Source organism: Schistocerca cancellata, chromosome 12 (genome assembly GCF_023864275.1).
Source record: "Schistocerca cancellata isolate TAMUIC-IGC-003103 chromosome 12, iqSchCanc2.1, whole genome shotgun sequence".
NCBI lineage: Eukaryota > Metazoa > Arthropoda > Insecta > Orthoptera > Acrididae > Schistocerca > Schistocerca cancellata.
The window spans coordinates 43,474,430-43,492,518 of record NC_064637.1 but is presented as its reverse complement, the minus strand read 5'-3'; the positions used below and the strand labels follow the sequence as shown (position 1 = coordinate 43,492,518).

The following is an 18,089-nucleotide window of genomic DNA, read 5'->3' as shown; positions in this document are numbered from 1 at the left end:
TTCACCTGTCTCATACATCTTACTCACCAGATGGTAGAGTTTTGTCAGGACTGGCTCTCCCAAGGCTGTCAGTAGTTCTAATGGAATGTTGTCTACTCCGGGGGCCTTGTTTCGACTCAGGTCTTTCAGTGCTCTGTCAAACTCTTTACGCAGTACCATATCTCCCACTTCATCTTCATCTACATCCTCTTCCATTTCCATAATATTGTCCTCAAGTACATCGCCCTTGTATAGACCCTCTATATACTCCTTCCACCTTTCTGCTTTCCCTTCTTTGCTTAGAATTGGATTTCCATCAAAGCTCTTGATATTCATGCAAGTGGTTCTCCTTTCTCCAAAGTTCTCTTTAATTTTCCTATAGGCAGTATATATCTTACCCCTAGTGAGATAAGACTCTACCATCCTTACATTTGTCCTCTAGCCATCTCTGCTTAGCCATTTTGCACTTCCTGTCAATCTCATTTTTGAGACGTTTGTATTCCTTTTTGCCTGCTTCATTTACTGCATTTTTATATTTTGTCCTTTCATCAATTAAATTCAATATTTCTTCTGTTACCCAAGGGTTTCTACTAGCCCTCATCTTTTTACCTATTTGATCCTCTGCTGCCTCCACTATTTCATCCCTCAAAGCTAACTGTGAAGTAAAAACAAAACATAATCAAAGTCAGTCTGTTCAAAAGTGCACATATGTGAAATGTTCCTACATCCTAGCAACATGGTCAAATCCTGCTTGACATGGCAATCACATGAGGTCTTAATGTCTCCACTCTGGCCCCTCCCACTCTTTGATGGCAGTCCTCCTGAGATGATCCAGTGTGTGGGAAGGATTTCAACTGGTCACAAGTATGTTCCAGAGGGTTTGTGTTGGCATATATTGCTGGCCATCCCACTCGGCGCATTTCTACCTCCTGGACAAAAGTGTTCACATTGTGCTCATGCATTATTGTTTGTAAGACATATACCTCACTGAAGTGTGAACTGCGAGGCTGGATAATTGGTTGGGGCCCCTGTCACAATGCTCCACGGTCCTCAAATTACAGAAGAGGACAAACTGCCAACAAACATTGTTGTTTCTGTGCTGCTCATTCTGAGGCACTGGGCAATAAAAATTTGTCCTCTGTCACAGTTGCTTCTGTCAGTGGCATTCTCCATTTGTGGCCCCTATCATCACTAGACTGACCCCCAGTCCATCTCTGCTCCCCTCATACACTTTCCTCGCCTTGTTATGAACCCATAATGCCACCAGCTACCATCCAATCTCATGGTGGGCAGTTGTCATAATATTTTGACTCCTCTGTTTCACTGACCGAACTACTCATTTCTTATCATCTTATACCTTTGACTGCTGGGAACGAGTGAACCTGTCATGCTCTGCTATTCCCCAGGTGCTGAGGACATGTTTACGTGTGGCCTCTGTGTTTGCCTTAAGCACTACTGACACATTTACACATTCTGCACTGCCGACCCTCTCACTGTTGCAGAAGAGTTCTCTCTGTGAATAAAAACAGGTTTTGCCTATTTATCATGCAACATACATGCCTCTTTGCATGCTACCATTTGTAAAAAATCTCTTTGTCATATCTGGAACCATTTACGAAATATGGTAACTGTTATGACCGTATAATTCCTGATGCACAAGGACGACATGTGGTGCACCACACACAATCGTGTGCCCCATATGTGAAAACCAAGATATCAAGAATGAAATAAGGTTCTGTTCTCAATTTTAAATAAAATTTTGATACCTTATCTATATTTCACACATAGTAATGTAGGAGCTAAAATCAACTTTATAAAAAGTCTACCCACCATTGCATTTTTATCTTTGCAAACTCTTTGAAATTTCATGCAATGCTTTTACTCAATTTGATGCAACACAATAACTATGACAAATAACAAAAAGAAATTCAGTCTTTATCAAGTGAATACATTGAATGGTAAGATGAGCAAAAATCAATTTTTTTCCACCACAGTTTTCTTAAAATAAGTATTCCACAGCAGCCAGAATACCATCACTCAGAACAGGTACTAGCATTAGCCAAGTTATACAGTGACAACAAAGCCACACTCCGCACAGAATACAGATATTATGTCTGCGGCAGTAAAAGTGTTGATACATTTTTTCCTCATCATCTCTGGACTGAAGCTGATACAATGCTAACTGATATACTTCTCTGACCACTTCTATGGCGTATGTCCCCATCCACACACAGCCTTTCAGCTTTCGCTTTCCCTCATCCTCAGAACACACGAGTTGTTCTCATCTGGGGTATGACTAACTGCTCTTCCCTTTAAACCTTCCCCAATACATCACTCTCCCAGACTGAGAAAGGAATAGCTCCAAAAGCTAGGATTGTGTCATCACTTTTGCTTTCATGTAAGTATAAAAGCAGTACTAATATTATGATATTCCATTTCCTCAAGATACTTGTCTCATTATTTACACATTTTAATTAGAGGTACTAAACTTGATACTGACTTTTTAACAGCAAGAAACTGCCACGGTTGTTGCTGTAAACTCTGCCACTATGTTATCTGAATAACAGTGAACGAGCAGCGATCAAATAGTTTCTGTTTGAAGGCATTGCCACTCCATATATGCGATGAAGCGCAGCTCCGATGCAGGTGTATAAGCGCCAACATGTAGCCGACGGATTATTGCGGCATTTGTGCCTTTCTGATGTGCATGCAGTAAATTCGGAAAAGTGAACTACGATGATGTTATTACCAAATGTCTGGTACCGCGTGCCGCGGAATTTGAATCCGCGCCAGATGTCACGGACGTCAAACATCATCACGCTGTAAGCCGTGGCGGCACATGCCTCCTGGCCCACATTTAGTGTGATGGAACCGCAGTGGAACACGCGGTCCCAGCAGCCAAAAGTGGTACCCCTGATCATGTATTTAAGCGCCTGCCTCTCACTCAGCCAGCGAGTGTAATTGTTGTTTGCATCTTGACATATCACCTCAACAACAGACAGTGTTTACTGTTCTTTGTTTTCATTACTAATGGACATCTCGGATTCGTTTGGTTGTCTGTCACTCCGTTGCTTCTTGCATGTTGTCGTCATAAGGTCTCTCTCGATCGTTTGTCATTGTTTCGTGTCCGTTCTTTCCGTTTGTTTGTTCACGGCTGCTCTCCGTTTGGTCCCGATGTGCTTTCTCCGCCACCCCGCGACCAGAACAGTCACGGTTACGACAAGATGCATCCTAGGACCAACAATGGTAGATAAGAATGTGTAAGGGGTAGCATGTCTGCTGAAGAACATTCCTGTGGAATGGTGTGCCAAGTTCCGTGCTGGTCACAGTTTGACAGAAGGTGGCAGTTGGCCTGGGAGGCCAGCCTGATCCATTACAAGCAATTAATAGGCAGTTGATTAGTCCTGATCTCTCCCGATGTAACTGCCATGCCTTCAGACCTTTAAAAAGTCTTACGGGCCGAAGATTCCTGTTTGATCAGAATGTGCAGCAGGCAGTTATAGACTTCCCCACACAGCAGGACACCCGGTGCATCTATGGGATGACAGCCTCAATGCTCACAGTGATTTTGCCCAATTGGCATACCTATTCTGGACTGTACAGCCTTTGAAAGACAATTATTTGATCACCCCTTACACATCACACTGTCAAATGTGAAAATGTTATATGTATCTCAAATAACAAAGAAAACAGCAGGAAATAACAGGTAATGTCACAGAATGAAAACAACTTGCTAGAAACATATATTTGTAATTTTTTCTGAAAGAATATATACATATTTATATCACTGTTACAAATTTTTGCAGGGAAGACAACAATCACAAAAAATGGAGATCCACACACATGCTACCAGGCATTTCTCCGGATTTCCCTGTTAAAGCCTTCTGACAGTACCTTTTGCGAGTACTGAAGGATCAGTATCTTTCATGGTAAGGATACTCTGGATGCTTGGCTCGTCTGGGAAAAAAAAAAAGAGTGAGAAGGTAATCTACATTACTTACACATACTAAATGAAACTACAAGGCATATTAGAAAATTAAAGACCTTTCACTAATAGTAAAATATAAACTTTTAAGGCCAGAAAAATCATACTTATTAAAACAGTCTGTGCTATTCATTTGACCATAGCATAATAGTCCCAAGTATTGTAATAAGTGTAATATTTGCTGAAATTTAAATGTGAGCAACTCAGAACAATGTTGCAGTACTGTAGTGCCATCTACTGCTTACTTACAGAGCCACAGAAATCATTTCGAATTAGCTTTCCACTGGCGTAGGGACATGCAAGGCAATACTGATTTAAAACACGTGGATAAAAATCCTATGGCAAGATCGCAAATTTTCTTTATGGATTACCAGTTTCGCTCATGGATGAGCCATCTTCAGATCAGTCTAAAATGTTGTTCACTGAATGACAATCTTTACTCATCATCATATTCTTATAGCCAAGTTGCCCTTGAGCAGTTTTCTATAATCTCCCTTCACCTGACTACACATTTTTGTGTTATTCTTTGACATTGTCAATGAAGAGATTCATAGAAAACTGCTCAAGGGCAACTTAGTTCTAAGAATATGACAATGTGTAACAACTGTCACACACTGAACAACATTTTAGATTGATCTGAAGGTGGCTCATCCTTGAATGGAAACCAGTGATCAATAAAGAAAATTTGTAATCCTGACGTAGGACTTTTATCCACGTTTTAAATCAACAGATCGCACACCTCCCCACTAACAGTGTCAAGAATAACACAGCAGTATTGATCCTGACATATTAAATACACTGAAGAAAGAAAAACCAAACTTACAGCACTTAGATTAAGTGATAGCTTTTGACAAAGGTTACTAGAATACAAGTACATTCTGAAATTTCGAAGGTAGTAGTGATAAAATACAAGGAGTGAAAGGTTATTTGCAACTTTTACAGAAATTGAGTTGCCATTATAAGATTCAAAGGACAGGAAGGGAAGCAGTGGAAAAAAAGGGAGTGAAATAGGATTGTAGACTATCCCTGACATTATTCAATCTGTACACTGAGCAAGCTGTGAAGCAAACCAAGGAGAAATTTGGAGAAGGAATTAAAGTTCAGGTGAAAGAAACGAAAAGTTTACGAGTGACTCATAGCAGCGTAATTCTATCAGACAGCTAAGGATTTGATAGAGCAGCTGAACAGAGTGGACAGTGTCTTGACAAGAGGTTGTAAGATGAACTTCAACAGAGTGTAAAGGTAATGAAGTGCTACTGAATAAAAATCAGGTGATTCCGAGAGAATTAGATTCAGTAACTAGGCACTAAAAATAGTAGAGGGGTTTTGATATTTCATCAGCAAAATAGCTGATGTTGGCAAAAGAAAAGAACATATAAAATGCAGACTGGCCATAGCAAGAAAATCTTTTCTGAAAACAAGAAATTTGTTAACATTAAATATAATATTAGATGCTATGAAGTCTTTTCTAAAGAAGTCTTAAGTGTGGCACTGCATAGGTTTCTTATGAGGATGATAAACAGTTGAGATAAGAAGAGAATAGAAACTTTTAAAGTGTGTGCTACAGAAGAATGCTGAAAATTAGAAGGGTAGACTGAACAACTAAAGAAGAGGTATTAAATCAAATAAAACACAATGCAAGAGAATATTGCCACTGATGAATCATTAACGAAATTTAAGGGGCGCTCATCCTACAAACAATTTAACCCATCAGAAAGAGTGAGGTCTGGTATTAAAATTTATAAATTGTGCGAGTCAAGTTCAGGATACTGCTATTAATTTAACATATAAAAAGGTAGTGACAAACGTGATGCTAGTGGTGGTGCCTCTGAAAGTGTAGTTCTAGAACTATCACAGTTGGTATTACACAAAGGGCATACTCTACATTTAGATAACTGGTTTTCTTCACTGAAACTTTTCAAAACTCTCCTCACCAATAAAACTAATGTGATTGGAACAGTGCGCTCAAACAGAAAAAATATGCCCACAGACTTCCTGAAGGCAAAATTAAAGAAGGGAGAATATACAGTGAGGAGTTGCAATGGCACTAAAATGGAAAGATAAACAAGACGTTTACATGCTTTCCACAAAACATTCAACAGCAGAAATTATTGCCACAGACACACCTCTCCACAATGCGTCGTGGAAACCGAAATGTGTCGTAAAATACAATAGAGGCATGATTGGAATTGAACGCCAAGATCATATGCTCGCATGCCTCCCTGTGATGAGAAAATGTATGAAAGGATACCGCAAGATATTCTTTTACCTATTTGATGTTGCTTTATTTAACACGTAAATTTAGTATTACAAAATACATTGCGGCAAACAACAGAGCCACGCAGAATATAGGATTCACACTGTAGAATCATTGTTGAAAACTACACGTTTACCGGAATATAATCGGAAGGGACGATTAGCATCCGGCGATATACCACAAAGACTGCACGCACAGCATCGGGCACATTTTCCCAAACATATTGATCCAACACCACCAAAAGTAAATCCTGCGAGAGCTTGTGTAGTGTGCAGAAAGCACAAACAACGCAGCGGAACAACGTGGGAATGCAAAAAGTGCAGGGTTGCATTACGTGTGCCAGAAATAAAACGTCTGTGAATATATCGTTGCATTTGAGACAATGAATGTTTCATTTCCAATGGGCAACTAATCATCATTATTTATGATACCTGTAGAAGTGTCACGTTACTGGTATCTCACACAGGTACCTACAAATCCCGAGGGCGTCTGCACGACTTCGGACGCCACCAGACGTAGTGCACCGCAGACTTAGCATGTGTAAGCGCCGGGAATCGTAAGGCGCATCCGTACCTTGCAGTCACTTACGGCTCACGCTAACCGAACTTAAATCGTAAGGCAAAGGGTTAAGTGAGTTTGAACATGGTGTTATAGTTGGCGCATGAGCTATGGCACACAGCATCTCCAAAGTAGCGATGAAGTGAGTATTTTCCTGTACGACCATTTCACAAGTGTACTTTCAATATCAGGAATCTGGTAAAACATCAAATCTCTGTCATCGCTACAGCCAGAAAAAGATTGTGCCCAAACGGAACGAATGACGACTGAAAAGAATCATTCAACGTGACAGAAGTGCAACACTTCCGCAAATTGCTGCAGATTTCAATGCTGGGCCATCAACAAGTATCACTGTGCAAACCGTTGAATGTAACATCACTGATATCGGGTTCGAAACCAAAGGCCCACTCGTGTACCGTCGATGACTGCACGACACAAAGCTTTACGCCTTGCCTGCCACATCGTGTTGCAGCACTTCTTTGTGCTCGCGGGGGCCCTACACGATATTAGGCAAGTGTACCAGTTTCTTTGGCTCTTCAATATATGTATACATGGTGCCTGTCCCTTCAGACCTGTCCGAAAGAACAGACACTGTACAGAATCCACATCTGTGATACATATCATGTAACTGAATGTGGAGGGGGAAGAAAGGAAACAAAGGGGTAGGAACTAATGATACCAGCTGTGTTGAGACTTCACGCAGACTCAGTAGCAATGAGTAAAACTTGTACTGGACTAGGATTCTAACTCATGATCTCCTGATTACTATAACCCAGGGGCGGGCAAACGTTGCACGCAGCTCATGAGCACACAGCGCTGCACGTGTGCTGCTCGCGTGCAATCGTCGACAGGGGCAGTGGCGATAGCCAGCAGGTTGGGGCAGTGTAGTACCAGGCTAAGATGCGGACGTTGAAGCGAAGCGATCACTACGTAGTGAACGTTGTATTTCAATAACCGGAAAATGCAGAGTGAATCAAGGAAACGGAGAATTGGAGATTTGCTATCTTTTAAAAAGGAATAGGAGAATCATTTTTTTCTCTGTGCAAAAACGTGAAAATTGGAAATGTATAATATGTGACAGTATTCTGGCTGGTCAGCGGAAGTTTAATATTGAACGCCATTATAATAAATTTCAGTATGTTGCCGTTCTTGGTGCACTAAAAGAGGAATTTCTCAAGCGATTTGGGGATATATCTTTCTTATCCCAAGGTTTTGAATAGTTCTCGAGACAATCTGCTGTTTCTGTAGATGATATTCATCCCAGTTTGCAAATGGAATTAATAGATCTACAGTGTAATTCTCGTCTGAGAGACAAGTTCCTTTTGGCAAGACGTGTAATAGATTTTTATCATGACTTTCCACAGCAAGAGTTTCCTCGTCTCCATCGTGAAGCCATGAAGATAATGTCAATGTTTCGCTCGACATACGTTTGTGAGAGATTTTTTTCTGTTATGAAAGTCTCGGTTAAGAGCAAACATCAGTAATGAAAATTTACGTAACTGTTTGCGTTTGTCTGTATGTAGAAATTTTGTTGCAGACACTAAATGTATTGTAAACTCCACCTGTGATAATTAAATAAAACGTATCGTAGGTAATAGGTACTCTTTCAAACCACGATTACTTTCAAGCACTCCTACTAACTTTATTCCTTCATTCATTCAATAAAGCAGGCCAGGAAACAAGACGCATTACAAAGGAAGAAGTGGTGAGACAGCATGGCGGGGAGGGGAGAGAAGCGGGTGGCCAGCTTGCCCCTGTGTGCGCGCAGAACATCTGTTAACTGCACACGTGCAAGTGCACCACACATGTGCAGAATTCCTGCCCGCCCCTGCTATAACCACTGAGCCACTTTGACACAGTGTTTATTGAAAATGTGTTGACTATCTTGGCACACTCCCCGGATGACCTACATTCCCATGTAGTGCCACTTATCCACAGTCCTCCATGTTCGTTAACTGTAAATTACTGCTAGAGGTTGAACGCATTCACGTAACTGATTCGCGTCAATGGGTAATGAATCACAACCTCCAGTGTGGATGCACATTTGTGTTTGACTTCCAGTGGGAACTTAAAATTAGCGAGCACAGAGGAAATGGATGGGACCTACGGATAGGGAACTCTAAGGTGGTAGTGGGAAACAGCTGGGGAGTGTACAGAGAGATTCTACGCATCTGCGATAAGCACTGTGCCCTTGTGACGCAGTGCTCAACTTAACTATCTAGTAAGCAAGCTATTCCAGGTTCGAGTCCTGGTCCGGCACACATTTACACTTGTCGTCACTGATTCTGCATAAAGTCAAGATGCACCTGATACCATTAGTTCCTTCCATTCCTTTTCCTTTCTCCGCCCTGCACCTTCAATTACATAATATAAACAGGTTTACTAAGACCCACTGGTCTTGATGCAGTCACCCTCATGTCCGACAGTGCCGATTCTCTTGCCTGCAAATCAAATCCACAATGCATGGGTGGGGAGTGGCTATGCCATCCTGACAGACTGAAGCAACTCTCTCCTGCCTCCCGACAACAGACTGTGGAACCTGCCTGTTACAACAAACGGCAAAGAGCATCCGGCAGATGAATATTTTTCGATTGCTATTCACAAGACGGAGAGGATTCATTTTCCTAAACTCATTACAGGCAATTAAGGTTCTGATGTGTGTTAATATTTAACCTTGTGGAAAAAAAGAAGAGACACGAGCACCAAAATCATGGCTGCCATTTTCTGGAATGAGAAAGGTTGAAAAATTTAGTGCTGGATCACAAAAAGTGTTTCTAAGTCAAAAGCAATTATCTAGAGCAGTAAAGGATGTTTGTTGAAAATCAAAACCCATTAATAAAAGCTTTTTCTAGTGGGGATTTTGTTTTCACTTTATGACTGTACGGCACTCGCTTTTTGAATATGCCTTGTCTTATTGTATAAAGGTATGAAACTACATACCACGCTGCTACAGGCACAACAATATACTTAGCAACAAATACAGCAGTAATAGGTGAATACTTACTCTGGTGCGATAACATCATTAAACATTCGGCCCTTTGGTCCTTTGTCAAGAGCATCTAGTTCATCCATATCTTCTTGCGTCAGTTCAAAGTCAAAAACCTGAAAATTTCACAAGTGGTAATGTTATACTGTCATAATCAACGTGTTTTCATTTAACTGATTATTTGAGTCAGAAGATGACCTCAGAAACAGCATAAAAGTGTGTATAGCAGTTCGGGTGGAAAAAGAGTGAAAACTATGCTACAATGCAGGTATGCTAGTATGGGCAGCAGTAAACGCACAATTGTGTATGGAGTGGGGAATATTGTGCTTATTTAGAGCTTTTGAGGTTGAATACTGATCTTGTAAATGCAAGCATTTAAATGTTCGATCAGCATGAGACGTCAATGTATCTCAAGTGTTGCATGGTAAGTCACAATCGGTGTGGAAAGTTTATTCACAGAATGTGGAGTACAAGAGATTATATTTTTGCATTTTGAAATATTAGAGCCTTAGTGAAGGAGTTGAAAATACCAGCGTGGGAGATACAAAATGCTATTATATAAGATTACCCCACATTTGAAGCAACTGGTACACCACACCACAACAGCCTAGTGTGGAGAACCGCATCGAAACCGTCTTTGGACTAACAACAACTATGTGGAAGATTCTCTCAGCCATATAGAGTTAGTGTGCCTACCGCAGAGTAGGCGAGAGAAGATCCCTGACAGTTGCAGTGGGCTTAGTATGGACGCTTCACACATCAACCCATCACGTAATGCGATTCTGTATACCGTATTTACTCGAATCTAAGCCGCACTTTTTTTCCGGTTTTTGTAATCAAAAAAACCGCCTGCGGCTTAGAATCGAGTGCAAAGCAAGCAGAAGTTATGAAAAATGTCGGTACATGCCGCCACAGCTAAATTCTGCTGTCGAATATATGTAGCGCTACACAGACATGCTTTGTAGGCACAAAGATAAATACTGGCGTCAAAACCTCTGCATCACTAAATAAATTTAAAAAAAAAGGTTGAAGACGAGCTTTTTTTCTCCGCCCCGAGTTTCGACCACTGCATTTTCATTCATTACCCAACGAAGTAAATACAAATTCCGTATTGTTCATCTTCGAATGTAGCAGAATTTCAATATACTACGAAAATCCGACTGGCAAGACTGTTTGGGATGTTTGTCAATATGGCCAACTCTACGTTCTGAATTTTTTCCCGCCTGTGAGAAGAGATTGTTGCTAATAGGAACCTGATGAAATGTGAATCACATGCAGTATTCTCTTCACCATAAGAATAATACGAATATAAACATTTTGCCATGTATTCTTTCGTGTTTGCTGCTATCTCATTTAAATCCTGTCTGCCTAATAAACTACGAAACTAGAGTGACAACAGCAAACGCGGAAGAATATGCGTATCGTGTCATGTTTATATTCGTATTATTCTTATGCCTAATAGTGATACAGTCAGAAATGAAGCACGGCAACTGACTAGATTTTTAAATCTAAGATGACTAATTTCTGTGCAGAATTTGATGTACTAAATAAGCGGCCACAAAGATTTTCAAACGGAGAAAAATTTTCGCCTAACTCTCGTTCAGAACATGTTCTATTATACGTAGTCTATTATTTGGCTCTTGTTGATCATTATCCAAGAAAGCAGCAGTGTAAGTAACAACAAATAGCAGTTGCTTGCCATTGTTTCGCTAATGAGACGATTCCTCTCTTTTAATTGTAAGCGGCGGTAGCGCGCACAAAAGCAAGCCATGCCGCGAGCGGCGACAGGCCGTAAACACTCATTATCAGAATGCGACAAACAATGCATGACACAGTACAGTAATGCATTTTCAGCTTAGAGTGACGTAAACATCTATAACAAAGAAAACGGCACTTATCAGATCAAAGCAAAATAAGCAATCGATTCAAATCAGACGAAGCACGTGAAAAAGGAAGGGTACCTGTATAAATACGGACGGAGCGCCTGACGCATAGCAATGGCTACCTGGTAAAGCTTACCTGCTAAGCTTACGACTCGAACCAAACTACTGTAGCTGTATCGTCATTCGACCTAAATTGTGTCTCATATTACAATGGACCAAATTTGTTTTGATTTGGAGGTGCGGCCTAAAACTTTTCTCTCCCCTTGAATTTCGAGTCTCAAATTTCAGTTGCGGCTTACAGTCGGGAATTTTTTTTTTTTTCCTTTATTTCGAATCTCATTTTTCAGGTGCAGCTTAGATTCGAGTGCGGCTTAGATTCGAGTAAATACGGTACATTTTTCTGGGAATGCCTCAGTATAGTCATAGCTCTGTAGACAAGTATTGTTTTTGCCTGCACCTACTCGCATTTTGCAGTTGAAATGCTGACAATTGTGTTGCCAGCTGTCAGGAATTGTCTCTCAGCAACTGCACTACAGTCAATCCCAATTATACAGGTTCGGTACAAAGCTGAGGACACTGAAGAAGTCAATGTGAGCATCTATCGCCAGGTCCCCATAGACCCACAGATTTTGCAATGGCAGAGCAGACACGATACACATGTTTTCTATAATTTACAGCCCCTCCCCCCCCAACTCCTTTGAGCAGCACGGCCTGTGTGCCAGTTTCTACTGCAACCAGTACATACGGTATGATCACTTACATCAAAGTTCTGCTTGATGCGATCAGGGTTGACACTTTTCGGGATGACCACAATTCCTCGCTGCATGATGTGTCGTAGCAACACTTGGGCAGTCGTCTTCTTGTACTTCTCTGCAATACGTGACACTACCGCATCACTCATGGGACTCAAGCTTACTATCCTGAAAAGGAAAGCAAAGGAAGGACATCCACCCATTAATCTCAATGAGGTTTCGACTCTAAAATATTTTGCTTTTTTACAGAAAAGCTAGTATAACAGTGCCAGTAAAACATTATCGAGGGGTGTGGAGGTGGAGAGAATACCAATGCTTCAGTTACTCACTCATTCTCTCTAACCACCTGTCCTGACCAAACCAAAGCTGCAAAAGTTTTTCTTTTTCAGTTTTTATCCCATAAAATGTGGAAATTTGTGGTAAGGTCTATGAGACCAAACTGCGGAGGTCATCGGTCTCTAGGCTTATGCACTACTTAATCTAACTTATGCTAAGGACAACACACACACCCATGCCCAAGGGTGGACTCCAACCTCCAATGGGGGTGAGCCCCGTGAACCGTGACAAGACGCCTCAGACCGCACGGCTACCCCATGCAGCTTCATCCCATAATATCAACACCTTATTTGAACCTTATATTCCATGCAATACTACCATGTAGAAGAAAGCACAAAAATAAAATTTATCTACAAGCAATATTAGAGATAGTGTATGAGAGTACAGAATTTCTGCAGAATTAAATTCACAACTATTCCATTAAGAGTCAGATTACTGTACCTTTGTCACCTATCAATGAGTAAATCTATCTGTAGTTAATTTTACATTAATGGTTATGCCTTTTATGTGGTAAGAAGGCATGCAGTTTCATACATATATCATATCGTAATGCAAATATTTGTTTTGTGTTATACTATTCGTTTGACGGACTCTTTGGGTGGCATGCGGTGGTTGCAGTTAGCCAGCAGTCACCTTTACATCGCAGCAAGTATGGTACGGAGCTTCTGACACCGCACCGACTGCTTCGGATGGCCTCAGATTGTAAATGTTCATGGTTATATGAACCAGATGAACGTTATTTCAAGCATATAAGTGGAAGAATAATTAAGTAATACCTGTATACTGTAACTAAACCTAGATCAATAATGTTTTACAATTTTGCCACTCAGAACACTCTCAGGTGCTAGATTACTCTATCTCCAATACATTTCAAGGTTATTATTCCCCAAACAATCAATCAATCATAATAATTATTTTATTGTAATATCTCTATTTCACAATAAAATTCAGTTATCAGTTGCATAGATACTGTTATTTTGCTTTACTGATTTCAACAAGTCTATTATTTTCAGAAACCACCCTCATGAATCTTGGACCTTGCCGACTGTGTGGTGGCTTGCATACCTTAGCAATACAGGTATCTGTACTATAGGCACAATCTGTTGAGAGGCTAGACAAAAGAGTGGTTCGTGAAGAGGGGCAGCTGATTTTTCAGTTGTCGCAGGGGCAACGGTCTGGATGACTGACTGACCAGGCCTTGCACCTTTTAACACCAACCAAAACAGCCTTGCTGTGCTGGTATCATGAATGGCTGAAAGAAAGGGGAAACTACAGTCATAATTTTCCCTGAGGTTATGCAGCTCTATTATATGGTTCAAATTCGACGTCCTCTTAGGTAAAATATTCCGGAAGTAAAATAGCTGTTGCTCGGTCGGCCGCACTTTCAAATATGCACGGGACAAGTTTTGCTGCTGGATTTCCTACAGCCACCACCATGACATGAGGGCACTGCCGTGAAACAATTAACTCGCTGCCAATGAGATAGATGCAGGCACTCCTCTCCGGAGTTCCAGCAGTGGGTCACCTGAAGTTCAAACGTTCATGCACTGACCTCATTTGTGTGTTTGCCAGTTGAGTAACATTTACAGACTTTCATAGTGGCCAGGACACACCTTCAGAATAGACATTGTACTGAAGAGTGACAAGCTTATAAATCTTGTGTGTGTATACATATTACTACAATCAAATCTACTATTAGCAACTGAGCTGTAACAAAATTATGTATTATTTTTGCTATTTGATATTAAATGTAGAATAAATTAACATCTGAATACTCTGTCCATGAGCAGCATCTGTTCCTCACTCCTGTATCCACTAAAGAATCACAGAGCATGTCAACAAAGTCATAAAAAACAGTCCTCCATTTAAATCTCCAGTCAGGGACTACTTAGGAGAGTCATCGTCAGGAGAAACAAAGCTGCCTTTCTAAAGACTCGAGCATGGAATGTCAGATCCCTTAATTGGGCAGGTAGATCAGAAAATCTAAAAAGGGGAATGGATAGGTTGAAGTTAGGTTTAGTCGGAATTAGTGAAGTTCAGTGGCATGTGGTAAAAGACTTCTGGCCCGGTGAATACAGGGTAATCAATACAAAATCAGATAGGGGTAATGCAGGAGTGGGTTTAATAATGAACAAGAAAATAGATGAGGGGAAGTTACTATGAACAGCATAGTGAAATCACTATTGTGGCCAAGTATCGCAGCAGTACAAATTTAAATGCCAACTAGCTCCACAGATGAAGAGATTGAAGAAAAGTATGATGAAATAAACAAAATTATTCAGAGAGTTAGGGCAGAGAAAAATTTAATTGTGATGGAGGACTGGAATAAGATAGCAGGTAAAGGTAGAGAAGGGAAAAAAGTAAATGAATATGGACTGGGGAAAGGAATGAAAGGGGAAACTGCCTGATAGAATTTTACACAAAGCACAATTTAATCATTGCTAACACCTGGTTTAAGAACGATGAGAGAAGGCTGAGTATGTAGAGCACACCTAGAGACACCAGAAAATCTCAGATTGATTATACAATGGTAAGACAGAAATTGCACAACAAGATTTTAAATTGTAAAGGCTTTCCCGGGGCACATGTGGACTATGACCACAATTTATTAATTATGAACTATAGATTAAAACTGAAGAAATTGCTCACAGGTAGCAAATTAAGAAGATAGGATCTGGATACGATGAATGGACAAGAGGTTGTTGAGGATTTCAGAGGGAGCATTAGGCAACAGTTTACTAGAACAGGGGAAAGGAATACAGTAGAAGATGAATAGGTAGTGTTAAGAGATCAAATAGTAAAGGCACCAGAGGATCTAATAGGTAAAAAGACAAGGCCTAGTAGACATCCTACAAAATACACATTGAATCTAACTGAGGAAAGTATAAAATATAAAAATGCAGTCAATGAAGCATGCAAAATGGAATACAAACATCTAAGAAATGAGACTGATAGAAAATGCACAAATGTTGAGCAGGAATGATGGCTAGGCTACTATCAGTTTAATAATTGTGTAAGACTTCAGCATCATATTTTACTAGTGGAAAAATAGACACTGCATATCGGAAAATTAAAGTGACTTTTGGAGAAGAGAGAGGCAGCTGCATGAATATCAAGAGCTCAGATGGAAAACCAATACAAAGCAAAGAAGGGAAAGCCGAAGGTGGAACGAGTACATACAGTGTCGTAGGAAGATGAACTTGAAGACAACATTATGGAAATGGAAGAGGACAGGAAGATGAGACCAGAGTTATGATACTGCCAGAAAAATTTGACAGGGCCCCCAGGAATAGACAACTTCTGTCAGAACTACTGATAGCTTTGGGAGAGCCAGCCATGACAAAGCTCTTCCATCTGTGTGCAAGATGTATGAGATAGGCAAAATACCCTCAGACTTCAAGAGGAATGTAATAATTCCAATTCCAAACAAAGCAGGTTCTGACAGGTGTGAAAACTACTAGTTTAATAAGTCATGTTTGCAAAATACTGACATAAATTATTTACAAAAAAAAAAAAAAAAAAAAAAAAAAAAAAAAAAAAAAAAAAAAAATTGGAAAAACTGGTAGAAGCAAATCTCGGTAAAGATCAGTCTGGATTTCGGGGAAATGTAGCAACATGCATGGCAATACTGACCCTATGACTTCTCACAGAGGATAGGTGAAGGAAAGGCAAACCTACATTTTTATAGCATTTGTTGACTTGGAGAAAGCTTTTGACAATGTTGACTGGAATACTCTCTTTGAAATTCTGAAAGTAGCGAGGGTAAAATACAGATAGCAGAATGCCATTTACAACTTCTATAGAAACCTGAAGGCAGTTATAAAAGACGAGCAACATGAAAGACAAGCAGTGATTGAGAAGGGAGTGGAACAGGGTTGTCTGTACACTGAGTAAGCAGTAAAGGAAACCAAAGAAAAATTTGGAGTAGGAATTCAAGTTCAGCGAGAAGAAATAAAAACCCTGAGTTTTGCCACAGACATCGTAATACTCTCAGAGACAGCAAAGGGCTTGGAGGAGCAGCTGAGCAAAATGTACAGTCTCTTGAAAGGAGGATATAAGATGAAAATAAACAAAAGCAAAACAAGGATCATGGAATATAGTCAAAATAAATCAGGTGATGCTGAGGGAATCAGATTAAGAAAAGAAACACTTAAAGTAATAGATAGGTTTTCTTATTTGGGCAGCAAAATAACTGATAAGTGAAGTGGAGAGGATGCAAAATATAGACTGGCAATGTGAAGAAAAGCATTTATGAAGAAGAGAAATTTGTAAACACTGAATATAGGTTTAAGTGTCATGGTGTCTTCTCTGAAAGTATTTGTATGGAGTGTAACCATGTGTGGAAGTGAAACATGGATGATAAACAGTGTAAACAAGAAAGAGAATAGAGCTTTTGAAATGTGGTGCTAAAAAGAATGCTGAAGAAAAATGGTTCAAATGGCTCCAAGTCCTATGGGACTTAACATCTGAGGTCATCAGTCCCCTAGACTTAGAACTACTTAAACCCAACTAACCTAAGGACATCATACACATCCATGCCCGAGGCAGGATTTGAACCTGTGACCGTAGCAGCAGCGTGTTTCCGAACTGCAGCACCTAGAACTGCTCGGCCACAGCGGCCGGCTATGCTGAAGATTAGCTGGGTATATCACTTAGTTAATGAGGAGATACTTAACACAATTGGTGAGACAAGAAATTTGTAGCACAACTTGACTACAAAAATGAATCATTTGATATAACACATACTGAGATATCAGGCGATCACCAACTTAGTACTGAAGGGTATAGTGGGAGGAGACCAAGAGGAGGATTACAGCAAGCAGATTCAGAAGGCTGTAGGTTGCAGTAGTTACTCGGAGATGAAGAGGCTTGCACATGATAGAGTAGCATGGAGAGCTGCATAAAACCAGTCTTTGGACTGAAGATCACAGCAACCTCGTCTTCAGAAGCCTACAAAATTATGGTATTATAAATCATTAGTCCCTGGCCATACATTTATGTAAAGTATGAGAATTCCATCATAGGAACTAACTTATTATTGGTTTAGCAAATGTCAATATCTTCTTCACAGAAATGTAACACTATGACCTGTCCAAAACAGTACATTCTGTACATGGTTATTGTAAGCACAGATTGATAATTTACAGCAACCAAACCACGTGTGTATACATGTCAAACTGTTGTGTCAGCAGCAAAGAACACATACAAAAAGCTCAAATAATAAGTATAACTAAGGTGTAAAATAAAGTTATCTATAATACATTTGAAAAATATGGCACATAGTATTAATATCTAAAAGGAGTGAGCTAATTCATTTTATAAGACATGCTATACAATCAAAATTGTGTGTATT

The 18,089-nt window shown here is 40.1% G+C and overlaps 1 protein-coding gene across 3 annotated transcripts in view; it reads right to left on the bottom strand.

Annotated features, from left to right (window-relative positions):
- Positions 1–3,713: 3,713 nt before the first annotated feature.
- The window catches only part of LOC126109643 (1,5-anhydro-D-fructose reductase-like), a 46,012-nt gene continuing 31,636 nt past the window's right edge, over positions 3,714–18,089 (bottom strand). For all 3 annotated transcript variants that reach the window (XM_049914689.1, XM_049914690.1, XM_049914691.1), the window contains exons 6-8: positions 12,409–12,568; positions 9,784–9,881; positions 3,714–3,936 (exon numbers count right to left, since the gene is read on the bottom strand). In XM_049914689.1, coding sequence (XP_049770646.1) covers positions 3,894–3,936; positions 9,784–9,881; positions 12,409–12,568 — 301 coding nt within the window. In that variant the 3' untranslated portion in view covers positions 3,714–3,893. The remainder of the gene's footprint in view (positions 3,937–9,783; positions 9,882–12,408; positions 12,569–18,089) is intronic.